Source organism: Oxyura jamaicensis, chromosome 15, assembly GCF_011077185.1.
Source record: "Oxyura jamaicensis isolate SHBP4307 breed ruddy duck chromosome 15, BPBGC_Ojam_1.0, whole genome shotgun sequence".
Classification (NCBI taxonomy): domain Eukaryota; kingdom Metazoa; phylum Chordata; class Aves; order Anseriformes; family Anatidae; genus Oxyura; species Oxyura jamaicensis.
The window spans coordinates 11,677,634-11,690,615 of NC_048907.1; the positions used below are offsets into that span (position 1 = coordinate 11,677,634).

At 44.4% G+C, this 12,982-nt stretch overlaps 1 protein-coding gene across 20 annotated transcripts in view; it reads right to left on the reverse strand.

The window, feature by feature from the left end:
- FBRSL1 (fibrosin like 1) overlaps positions 1–12,982 on the reverse strand; it is a 514,295-nt gene that overhangs the window by 365,185 nt on the left and 136,128 nt on the right. For all 20 annotated transcript variants that reach the window (XM_035340845.1, XM_035340841.1, XM_035340842.1 and 17 more), the window contains exon 2: positions 12,335–12,535. In XM_035340845.1, the coding sequence (XP_035196736.1) occupies positions 12,335–12,535 (201 nt within the window). The remainder of the gene's footprint in view (positions 1–12,334; positions 12,536–12,982) is intronic.

Consider the following 12,982-nt stretch of genomic DNA (forward strand, 5'->3'; position numbering starts at 1 on the left):
GGGGAAGAGTTTGAATCCCTTTATTCCTTTGCTTCACTGGAAGCTAAGAAAAAAAAAAATGCCACAAAGACCTTTTTCTTCTCCCTCTGCTCTTGACAAGTCAGGTAAACAGGGAGGGAATACCTGTCGGCAAAGGACTCGGTGTAAGAGATCAGCGTCTGTACATGCATAGAAAAACATACCATCTATTTACCAAACTACTCACTGCATGAGGATGATTCAGAGCAATGCTAAGGGAATTGTGAAGACGTCTTAACAAAACATCTGTAAAGCTATTTTGCATGAGGACAAACAGAAGATACTTTGGACATGGTTGTTGTGTGGTGTTCTTTAAATAAGGATTTAACCGTTCAGTACAATGCTAGGGTCAAAGCACTCAGGTAAGTACTAACACCGACTCAGAGATGCTCTAACCAGTTCAGCCATCACATTAACCTACTCCTAGCTTGTCAGTAAAGCTCTGATTATCTAGTTTTGCTCAACAGATCAGTATCTACCATTAAGTAATAACTGTACTGAGAAAAGCAGGCTTAGCACTAGCCAACTTGCTACAGAAATCGCATCCTGTTTGCGCTCAGACAGCAGGGAAGGAGTTAATCCCATTGGCCAAAGTGGTTGAGTACCAGTCTTACTCATGCCTGACTGCATGACTTTTGTTTCATATGTTGTGATTTACTCGCAGCTCTACGTGTGGGTTTTAGTCACAGGCTCGCGCTGCCGTTAATGGGAACGGCCCTGCTAAGCCCCGCAGCTCCGCAGGCCTCCAGCTATTACAAGACGGCTCTCGGGATTGTCTCTGCTTATTTGCTGCGCACCAATTCCCATCACTTCTGATTAAACACGGTAATTCCTGCAAACACCGAATGAGCAGCCCCTTTAAAAGATTCCCCTCCAGAAGAAAGAGTAGCCTTTGCAAATGACCTATAATGGGGCTAAATAAAGACTGAGCTATTCCTTACTCATGCATAACTTCATTGCTTCTGTTCCCTCCACACCCTGCCCAGTTGGCATAATTTGCAGAAGGGTTTTGGCACGGACAATTGCAACACCCACATGCTGCCTGAGCTCAAAAGCTTGATCCGACAGTCCTTTTCTTTCCGAGCGATAGCTAAACAAGACTTTTATTTTGATAACACAGGCCGTCTGCACCGTAGGTTTCAACCCATGGAGCCTGAACTCCAGCCACGTTCCCAGATTAGGACAGCTAGAGTCTAGAGCATCTTACCCCACACAATGCTGAGAGAAGAGAAGGCTTAAAACCTGACAAAGCTCTAATCTTTACATTTCCTACGGCTGGAACAAAGCTCCATCTGAATGAGCAAACTCCACTCTAAAAACCCAGAAGTTACCACACGTTTAATTTAGCGCACACCTTGGTGGTATCCAAAACCAACACAAGAACAAGAGATGAGCATGGACCACCAGAAAGTCACAACATGCTTCATGTGTTCCTGGCTCCTGTGACATACTGTGAAACAATTTTCATCTGTCTTTCCCTTTAAGCACAGACAGCACTGCCACCGATGATGATACGACAGTGACAAAGGAGGGCTGAAATTCAGACCCAAATTGTTATTCCCCTCAGCTAGGCAGTTATGCACAAGAAACACTGCTTGTAAACACTTCTTTGTCGAACACTCAATTACAAGCTGCTTTATGAACAAAATGAGCCAGTCACAAGGAAAGCAAGAGATGAAAACGGGGAAGCAATGTAAAATGGCATGCAGCCATCCCACCACATCCCCCAGTAACGGTGTGGATCATACTGCTCACCAGAGAGTGGGGACGTGTCCTAGGGAAATGCAAAATTTGGCTTTTAAGAATGGGGTTCAGGTTTTGTGGACACAGACTTTGCTCTTTCCCATACACATTATTTCCTATGTGGTAAGCAAAAAATAATTTTGTTTTTATATTATTGGTTTTGGCAGCATGCACCTGGAAGAAAAGTAACACATACAAATGAGGAGCAAGTTAAAGAATCTCAGTTCAGGCAACACTTGTAATATGGCTGTGCTCCGTTGCATCATCCTATTTACCTTTACACACTGAAGTTGCTCCATATCAGCTGAAAACTAACTGGAAAATACTTTTCTCCCCCTAACTAAAACTGCAGATGCACTCCACAGCAGACCTACCTGACCAGCTGAACCACCTCCATCTTCCACATTAAATGACTGGGAGACTAACTCCAAAATGGTCCCTATGACTGACACTATAGCCAATAAACGTCATGTTAAGTTATGACATATTGCCCTACAGCCACTCAAAAGTTTTGAGAACCAGCAGAAAGACAACTTTATGAGATCCAGCACCACCTTCCAAGAGCCTGCAATATTACAGCATTGGAAGGCTATTCATCAGCACGCTGTTATTGTAGCTTTGCTGGACAGCATCCATGACTTGATCCATTACTTTGTCCCTGGATTCTTTCAGCAATATTATTCCGGTGGTTAAGTTTTCCCTGGAAAAGGTTTTTCCCTTGTTCTTACTATTCTGTGACAATGAGTCAAGAAGTGCGGTAAGAGGAAACAGTGCAAAATGAAACCTGTAACTATTCCTCAGCTTTAACTCACACTGGATTTGCAGCAGCTGAAGAAGAACCGAGCCTGTGCACCTTTCCCTAGTGCCTAAATCAAAGCCTTTAACCAGGCAAAAGAGAAATGTGGAAGGAAAGGTGAAGCTGTCAGCTTTGTTTTTAAATTAAATAACCTGCATGTATTTACATAATTGACTTTAAACACGAAGTTTCAAAATCCAGCAGCTACCCAAGTAATATTTTACTTTGTAACCTGAACAGCTCCAACTGCAAAGAAACAAAATGGAGAGGAAGTTACAAGAAGGGAAGAAAAAAAAAGTTTAAGTCTAATTCTTAAATTTAGAAGTTGAAATTCTCCTTGCTAGGAGATTTTATTCTTTTTTGAAATAAATTAACTTCAAGGCTCGACTTCAGATGAAACTGAGAATAAATTTACAATGCTAATTCCTGAAAAAAATGACTTACAGACATAGAGTATTTCAATTCTTGAATTAACAAAGTATCTACGTATCTGCTTCTTAGCATTTCCTCAACCAGTAACCTTGTAAGAGTTTTAAATCTACCACAAACCTCTGCTGGCTTTATTTAATTCATCTTTTTAGACAAAATAGTGGAGAAAATTCCGTGGGTTTCATATCCTGACTTTGCCAAATAAACAGTGCAATGGCAGTCACCTGAATAGCTACCAGTATCCTTGCTTGAATGACTAAAGGAAAAAAAAAAAAAAAAAGTGCTTATTTTACCTAAGCGATGTCTTCACACCAAAGACGTGCTTACTCAAGCTGCGCATATTCTCAGCAGCTCGTGTAAACCACCCATCAGGCAGAAGCATGAAAATCAGCTCCCTTAAGAATCCACACGGCAAAGAGAGGCTGAGGCATGTGGTAACACTGCCCGAGGCTGCAGTCTGAGGCAGGAGCAACTGCGAGGTGGAAAACAGCGTCATCTTTGATACGCTTCCACAAGGAAAGCCAAGCGAGCTGGACCAGCGCCATGAAATGACTTCAGGCAAAGTCCAACAATTGCCAAAGCAGTTCTGCTGCGGCTCCTGACGCGCTGCTGCCAGCCACCCATTGCAGAAATGGAGATCCATGGACAACAGTACTCACGGACCAGTTCTGTGCATTCTAAGTAACAGCATGCAATTTAAAAGAAATTTAATTCTGCCTCCACCGTAAGTAATATTGGGGTATCGTTTTCCTATTTGTTCCTTAGGTTTAGACTGGAGCTGGACAGCTAGTTTATGGTTATAAGCATGTTAGAGGAAGAATACATCTACCTGCATCGTCTACGCTTGGTTCTCACTCACAAAAATATTATAGAGCATCTCCCAAAAATCACAGGATGATCCTAAGTGAAGGAACCATACCCTACCTGCTGCCGTTCAGGGACATGCATTTTACTGCAGACCTGTGGTGCAAGCCCTACAATTAAGTAACAAATGTCAAACTATCCAGCGAGCACAAAGTTCAGCAGCCAGTGGTTACATCAAGATTGAATAACTCTTGAGACATTTCTTGTCCAAACCAGAAAAACAACATGAAAAGAAGCCACGGTTGCTTCAGCTGCTTCTAGGTCCTCGCCTGGTCTGCAGCAACTACCTGAGGCCCAGGAAAAGGGCCCTGCCCAGCTCGTGGGACACCTGGACTGTGCCCTACCCCACCATCACAAAGATATCATGAAAAAACCTCCAGCCTCCATCCAAGGCTCAGAATTTCTTCAAACAGCACACACACCAGCACTAGGCAGAGAAAGAGCTCCGCTCCGACAGCCCTGTTTCTGTGCTCCTTTCAGTTTGCCCAGGCCACGAGATGCACCAGCAGTGCTCTCAGAGCAGCCCTTCCCTTCCCCAATAGCAGACACACAAATAAAACCTCCCAAAAAATGAGAAGAGAGAAGGATAAAGAAAGAGGGCATTGTGCATTGTGTCAGCCAATTAAATTCAGAGAAAAAGATACAAGTGGTTATAGCTTCCTGTAAATTACTTCATGTAATTAAATCCCCTTCTCTAAATTACAAACCATTTAGCTCTTCTTTTATAACAACGTAACCAATGACCAACAACAACCTGTTATATAGTCTGATGCCACATCAGTTGTTAGTGATGAAATTTCCCTTTTATTTCCTCCTTTCAAAAGGAGCCGCTGTAATGCTATTCACTCACAGCTACCTAGAGAATATCAGCGAGAAAAGAGGATTGCTTTATTTTCCCTTATTCTGAGGCTGAGGCTGTATTTAAGCAAGCGTGGCCTATCTGAGGTCCTCATCAGTCCTCCAGCTGTAGTCAGAGAAGGTAAAGGTGACCTGCAAGGGTTTCAAAACAGAGTTACAACCATTTTCATTCTTCACATACCTACAACATAACTTCCTTGCACTGTAGCAGCATGCTTCACCATTTTCCTGTCACTTGAATTTTCTGTCCTTCGGCTCTGAAAGCACCAGGACTATCAGGTCAGGTCTTCCCTGCGGGGCTGGGACGAGACCAGGGAGCTGAGAAGTGCTCTGAGCAGCTCCCCCCGGCCCGCGGAGCTCGCGAGATACCCGTGCACGTTCTGTATTGCTGAGCTCCGTCAGGCCACGCGTCACCACGGCTGCAGTTATCGACGTTCTCAGATGGGGAACTGATACGCAGATGGCAGGCACCCTGAGACGCTGCGGTTTGGCTCCGCTAGAGGTGGCGTGAGGAGCCCTAGCAGAGCGGCAGCGCTGGCAGCATCCAGCGTGTTAATCACCGTGCTCTCCAGACCAGCTCCAACACATGTGAAAAGCGCCAGCGGCCATCTGGAGGCCTGAACACATTGCTGCTGCCCAAATGCTGTTCAGTGGTAGAGGTGACCGGGGACAGGCAGGGGAATTTTGGAGAAGCGCATGAGCAGGGACAAACAACACGGCAGCCTGGGCACAACCCAGTGCCGAGCGTGTGCGCAGGCACTGAGCCCCTCCAGGAGGACTTGCAGAGTCAAACCAAGTGGGCACATGAAGCAACGGGGTTGTAATGGGAGGGTCAGCTGCAAACAGGGCACCTGCTGGTCCAGACAAGTGAACAAGCATTTTGCTGTGGCACTGGAGGTAACAGAAAGCCACGTTGCCCTCACTACAATGCCTGCAGCAGCCCAAACTTGCTTGAACATCACTTCAGAAAGCAGTAACTGCAGCGTAATAAAATCCAGCATATGCTTCTGCTTCATGCTTTGGTTTTGTTCTAAAGACCAGTTGGATTCCACCTCCCCCACCCCCAGTTCTAATACACATTGTCTCCACAATTTATGTTTCATTACCACAACTGCACAGGCTTTTGAAATATGTTTTCCAGCTTAAGCACAGGCCTTCCCCTGCTGTAGTTCCCAGGGGTTTTATGGCACTATTTTGCACTACTCACCCTGAAGCACAGCGTGTTAGAGACCTGTTAAGGAAGCCAAACTACATCTCAAAGAATGGGGACAATCCAGTGATGAATGAAGTTACCTGTGCCACAGCTGTAACACCAAAATGCCTGTGGTTCGTACAGCACTTTGAAGGACCACCGAGCAAACAAAGCACACCACAAGGTTCTCCTGGTGCAAAATGGGCTCTGCAGTCACTTGAAGAACCTCTGCAAATTCTTGGATGAATTTAGTAAAAACAACAGCACTCCTTTGTAATAGCAAGGTTTCATTTGGGATACAAACACCCAGTATTTATTTACAAAGGGTTTTTCCTCCTCCTGCCGCTGCTGTGCTATGCCCACTGCTTCCCTTGTACTTTGATGCAGAAAACAGAATACCAAGTGCCTAACCAGGACTTAAAGCAGATTTTTAAATTAGTTTCTGACAGTGCAAACAGATTGCTATTGATTGAAATGAGGCTGATTTTAGGCCTTGGATTAGCAAACCTAATGACTAAATACTGTATTGCCCATTTCAGTGCTTTGCACCGTTACTCCCCAGTGGTTTCCCAGGCAGCTGTGAAGTCTCCACGCCTGCAGATTAGCGCACGAGAGCAGGGGAAGGCCATCTGTGCCTGCCCCGTGCAGCCGTGCTCAGACGGAAACAAGGAGCTCCCCCAGCCCCCCCGGGGCAGGCCCCCAGCACTACAGCCTTGCGAGGAGCTTTGAAGCCAGCCGTGCTGCTCGCATGTTGGAGGTCAGCGCGCTGCTGGAAGCGCCACGATGACCTGGAGCACCACGCCGCGCTGCACCCGGTCAACCAACCCCATGTAGATAGCGTGCGCCAGCCCAACTCCCCTAGCAATCGTGAATGCTTGCTTAAAACTAATTGGTACAGAGCTGTTATGTCCAAATTGTACATTCTTGTACTTACAGAGGTAGAACTGGACCCTGTTTTGAAGCAACATTTTCCTGATTAAAAGAAAATGGACATTTTTGTTCCCCTTTTGCTCCCTTGTTTAGTTTCAAAGACCCTTTAAGTAACAGTATCTGCTAACAGAAACAGTAACTTCAATTAGAAACAAAAAGGAATTGGCTTGTATAATTTCAGCATTCAAAAGCAATGAAATGCAAACACCAGAAAAGCACAAACCAAACCAATCCCCAAAACCCACATTAAAGGCACCTTTTCTTTTAGCTGACTGTCTAGAACTCACTTGCATTTAATAGCCTGAGATATTTAAAGTAACAGTAAGATACTGTTATATTCAGACCCTAGTAGGTGCAATTCAGCTTCCAAGTGCTACAGTGAGACAGGGAAGGCCAGGAGTATCTACAGCCCTCCCCTGGCCTACAAAGACTCCAGGGGTTTGCTTCTGGACTCGTTCTCCTACATGGCTGCTGAGCCTCGGCTGAAAAACACGTTTCAGTCTCTGATCTCCCATGCCACTAAGCAAACACTGCCTCCAGCCCACCAGTGGCTTCAAAAACACATCCAAGTTTCAGAATTGCCATTTATCAAAAAAAAAAAAAAAGGCAGATAAAAATCAAACAGCTCCGTGTTCCTACTGCCCACCCGTCAGCATGAGCAGCGTGATGCCGAAGGAATTACACCGGGTAAGGTATTCCATTAGCCAAACATGTTTCTTGACTGTTTCTCACTGTCCTGGGAAGAATCCCATAGCCTGTCAGTACCACCGCAAAAAAACGGAGCCATGAGCACATAACTGCTTTGAAGGCAAGCTCTTGGTTTTCACCTGGACATCAGCAGAAACAGTACGCATCCTGGACAGAAAATGATTTAGCAGGTATCACCTTCAGCTCAGCTCAGCAGTAACCCAGAGCGGTGGTGTTCTGGGGGTGTATATTCACCAATGAATGTTGGATAACAAGCTGAAGAGCACCACGGAGAAATCACATGAATAGGTAATCAAACATGTTAATGTAATTTAGTAGTTCCAGTCCAGCAAGAGCCCCAGCAACAACATACACTAATCATCAGTAACGCTCAGCAGTCTGACAAATGCTGGGAGTGAATGAGACACAGGAATTAGCTCTGCTTTCCCATCCCCTAGGAAGCTCTACTGAAGTCACAGAGATGTCACACCTCCAGAGCAACATGACAGCATTAGCTGTCTTGCCCTTTCCTCCCATGCTCCAAACCCAGCACGCTATTTATGAGCACTAAATACGTGCTACAGCACCCTGTTCTCATCTGCTTCTTTGAGACTCTTCCTCATCTTGGGTGACCTAAACAGTGGGTGAGAAAAGGAAGGAGGAGGTGTAAGACAGTCATCTTCATGACATATGACTATTTGCAGAACAGAGTGTTATTAAACCACATTTAACATCTAAACACATTCAATACGCTATGAGGCTCCTGAGCTGACTAACCACAGAGCTGAGGTTAAGCTAACTTGAAGCATCAGCAACTCCAACCACTAGCACCAGCTCTTCAGGAGGCCAGTCCACTTCCAGCCAACACACAAGGCAGCAGCGGGTCCTGAAGCCCAGGGGGAAAAAGGAGGTCACCCTACAGGCAGGGTGACCCAGGCCGTTCAGCAGCATCAGCAACTCCAAAAGTTAACTCAAAACTGAAAGGAGCAAAGAGCTCAGCTAAATGAAAGGCAGATGTAAAGCTCAAAGGAGGACTCTGAGAACTACAAGAATGATGCAGACAGCACAAGGAAGCACAGCTGGAACTGCGAGGTCCCCATCTCCCAGCCCTTACCTCATCTACACGAATTATCCACCCAACCAGAGGAACCCCTCGGCGAGGCAGCGGGCTTCTCTCCCCTGCAGCTGCAGTGGGGTTCCCTTCCACAGCCAACTGGGATGCGTTCGGACGTGGCTTTTAAGTAAAGCAATGACCAACAAATGTTCCTGGAGTTGAGACAACACACGCTTTCAAATAGGGCAGTGCTACTGTAGGCATCTGGCCATTCTAAAACGTCACTTCTTTAAACACTTTCTTGTTTCTTGACACACACCTGACGACTGCAAGTGGCTTTGGTGCCTCCTATCCGAGAGCAGCAGTTTCAAGTCAGCACCTTTTTGAGCACACACATGGAGAACAGACCCAGATCCTGACACTCCTTTGGCCAAAGGACCCACAACTACATGACATGCCCTTTGTTCCCCCCCTGCTTGGCTACAGCAGGGAATCAATGTGTTTGAAGGATTTTTATGCACGGGTGCAGTGACAGGTGGAGGAGGGCAGATTAAATCCCACAACGCTCTCCCCACACCCTGAGGTACGCGAGAACCTCAGGAGCAAGTTCAGGAGCAAATAGGAAACTGGATGTTTTGTCGAAAGGAGTGAAGCATTAATCTAATTTTCTAAACAAAGCAGACAACCTGGCACTCAAAGCAGCTTACCACTTTGCACCTCCGTACAAGGATTAGCAGAATGCCATAATTATAATGCCCAATTTGATTTATTAGGGGAGGCTGCTCAGGAAAGATGACAATTCAGTAGCATTGTGAAGAGAAGGGATGAGAGTGTAAGGAAAGCTGCAAATTGATCAGTAATTTCTAAGCAACGTCTCAATATAATTAACATTAATTACAGTAAGCTTTCCAAATTAGGTATAAACCTATGTTTAATAACCCTGAGATGCAAAAATTCCCCCAAATTCCAGGAAACTTAATATTACAGCCAATTTGTCTAGACAGTTTGGCAGGAAATGCCAGAATTCTAGGTGTGAAGGTTGTGGTTATTAAAAAAAATATTTAGGTTGCTTATATCATTTGCATAATTAGGTTGAGCTAAGAATAGCTTTGTTTATCTACCTTGGATTTTGCTGCTTTCATCAACCTTACAGGCCTGAAAACTTGTATGGCTTTCACAACTACATCATCTAGGATAATAAAAGGTATTTCAAAAGCTCCCTTTTCAATAAAAGATGAATTCTGAGTGTGACTTGTTTAAAAAGGTGCGGTATATTAATGAGTGAATCATTGCAGGTTTTATTTTACACTCTTTGTGCAAGCTCCTCATCCTTCTTGGAGTTTGTTGCTTATATCATCAGAAAAAAAAAAAAAAAGGAGATTAAACAATGGAGGAAAGAAAAGTGAGTTCCGGGTTTCATGAATGTTGCAGCAAATATCCTGTCTAATCACCAATGGCAGCCAAATACTAGCCAGAAGAAACACATGGCAATGTCCTCATTTCTCAGAGCAGAAATAAAATGAATCCAAATGCTTGGTAAACTGAGGCTGCAGAATATAGTTACAGGAACTGGAATTTGGCCTGTGTACCCAACCCTGCTGTCCCAAGGGTTTGTACAGAAGTACCAGGAAACCCCTACCGGCCACAACTACTGAAATTCACTTTTATATTTCATGTAGAAAATGTCAATATTAACAGCCTTTTCCTCCCATGCAGCAGGCTGAGGAACCAGCTCACCCTGGAGGAAGACCTTGACCTCACCTACCCACAACAAATACCTGAAACGCACCGAACTTCTTGCAGTTTTTAAGTTTAGACTGGAAGGAACAACTCTCTAACCTTAGAAAAGCAGTATTTACTGAAGCCAAGCTTTCATGTCACAGAAATTTTGAAGGCAATTGAGGGCTAATGACCTCCTGTGGAGCTCCGTGTTTCCACACCCGCACTGTACTGCTCAGCTGCATCAACACAAGCGTTTGTGGGGTTACTCCATGAACCAGCACTGCAAAGTGAGCCAGCCTCGTGTATACTTTGCCAGGGTTGTTGGATTGATGTTTGGGCTTTTTCAGGTAAATAAAAAAAACTGACACAACAACTGCTTCACAGAGGCAGAAGTCAGAGGAACTACTGAAGGGCAGTGTCACAATCCTAGCACCTAGGAACAGCATAAAGCAATATTGCTTCTAAATATTTCCTATCAGAGCCAGGGCCTTCTGGTGAAATAATCCGCCCTGCGTGGATTCTGACATCAAGAGAGGTCCCAGTTACTCGAACTTTCACTGAAACTCAAGTATGCATCTATTTACCCCTAATAAAAAGACATTTTAATTTGCACAGACTGCTTATTTGTGCAAAACACATATCACCTGTAACCAGAGGGGGGAACTGAAACCCAATCACTTGACTACTAGAAGAAGCTAACAAGAAATTTGATATGCTTTAGCTCTATATACACTGGCATATTTTCTAAAAACAAAACATTTGGTATCACTTTGGGGAGCTAAAAGGAAAATAAACACAGCAAATATTTACGAGAAGTGCGCGGTTACATGATTTGCTACCTAAATGTTTACAGGCAGAAAAGTAGTAACGATTGTATATAAGTGATTTGTAGTGATTAATTCCCATTATTTTTCTTTAAATCAAAATGACAAAACCAGGACTCTTTCTAATCCTTAATGAGAACAATCAGCCACTAAAGAGCAGGGCCAAGAGCTGACCAATAGAACTTCTAGTGCAAAACATGATGAGCCCTTTTGAATGAATATCCTAGAATTTAATCACAAATGATTGTGTATGGTGGAGAAATTACACAGGAGGCCACGTTAGATGACCTTACTGATCCTTTCAAGTCCAAAAATATTGGAAGTCTTTGAAAAAACACTTCCAAAAAATGGTGAATTCAATCCCCTGTTGGAGACAGACTCAGAGAGAAACAATTTCACAAAGCAGAAGGTGCATTTGGGTTAAACAGCTTTTTTCTGCACCACAAAGAATTCAAGATAGCTTTTCATTGCAGTATACTTTTCAGCTTGGAACAAATGCTGGAGGGTCAAGTACACTGATCTTCCCACTGGCTGCCATTTGGCACCGTGTTATGGACAACTGGAGGAGTGTTCATAGATACAGGCTGCTGTGCCAGGTGGATTTCCAACTGATGAATGAGCACTGAGTCACCCACAAACCTCCATGCCGAGCAGCAGTAAGTGATAAACAGCCTGCCAACCATCGTGCCTCTCCTTTGTCGCCTCCCTGGCTCTGCACACACTGTGGTTAAGATGGGAGTCTCTACAACCATCCCCTCTGGCACCACAACTCTTAACAAATTCATGCTCTCTCACATTTTAGAAGGGCACAGAGAAAAGACTCCCGAAAGCACAACTTACACTAAACTGAATTCCAACTTCTGCAGTACTCGAATATTCCCTCCTCCCCAGTACACTGCTTTGGGGGCACACAAACTTAATTCATGAGATGGACACATTCACGCTTGCAACTTCCAGGAGCACATTAACAAGCAGGTTTTCTCCAAAGAAGGCTACAAGAGGCCTAGGAGCCACAAACCTATAGTGTGGATTACTACACTTCCTCAAACCTGCAGGATACAAGGGAGGTCTGCTCCTTCCTTCCCACATCACCCAGCACACCTGGGTTACCAGAAGTACCAGAGAAGCCATTTTACATTAACAACCCCAGCCTATGAGCAGGACAACATTTCCATGGCCACGACGCAGTCATTTCAGATGAGAAATGATTCCCCTACCTGTTTGGTTAGCTTCAAAGGGAGTTTCTTCTTCACCCGTTCTTTGCCTCTTTCTGCCTCTCTCTCAGAGCTCCCAGCGTCATTATTATGGCCATTTTCACTCGGCTCAGCAGACACACAGTTTTCAGATTCTCTAGGTTTCTTTCCCGGATGCCTCTCCCATTTCTCCTTCCGCTCCTGAGGCTTTAGTGACATGTCCTTCTGCAAAGAAGAAAGAAAATAGTACATCCTTTAAGTTTGTTAAGACTTCTTTTAAGCATTAAGCAATATTAATATTAAATAAAAACACAAACAAGACAGCATGTTCTTTCCAGAGATGACTTAAGATGAATAATTAGGCGCACACAACGCAAACAGTAATTTTAGATTAGATTAGGATGAACACTCTGCAGGCTATGTGTTTGATTAATTTCAGAGATGCTGGAACTGGTTATGAAAATGAGTTTGCTTCAGATTAATTCAGGAACCATATGTCAATAGCACCTAAACAAATCAGCGTCCCGAAGAACAGCATTTAACTCCGTTCATCTGAAAGAGAGATGGTTTTTATTTTGCTTTGTTTCTGATCTCAGAAAGTAGCATATCAGACCCCCCTTGGGCCTGACAGTCTCTGGTTCACAGCGTGTTCATATGGAGACACACACTTTT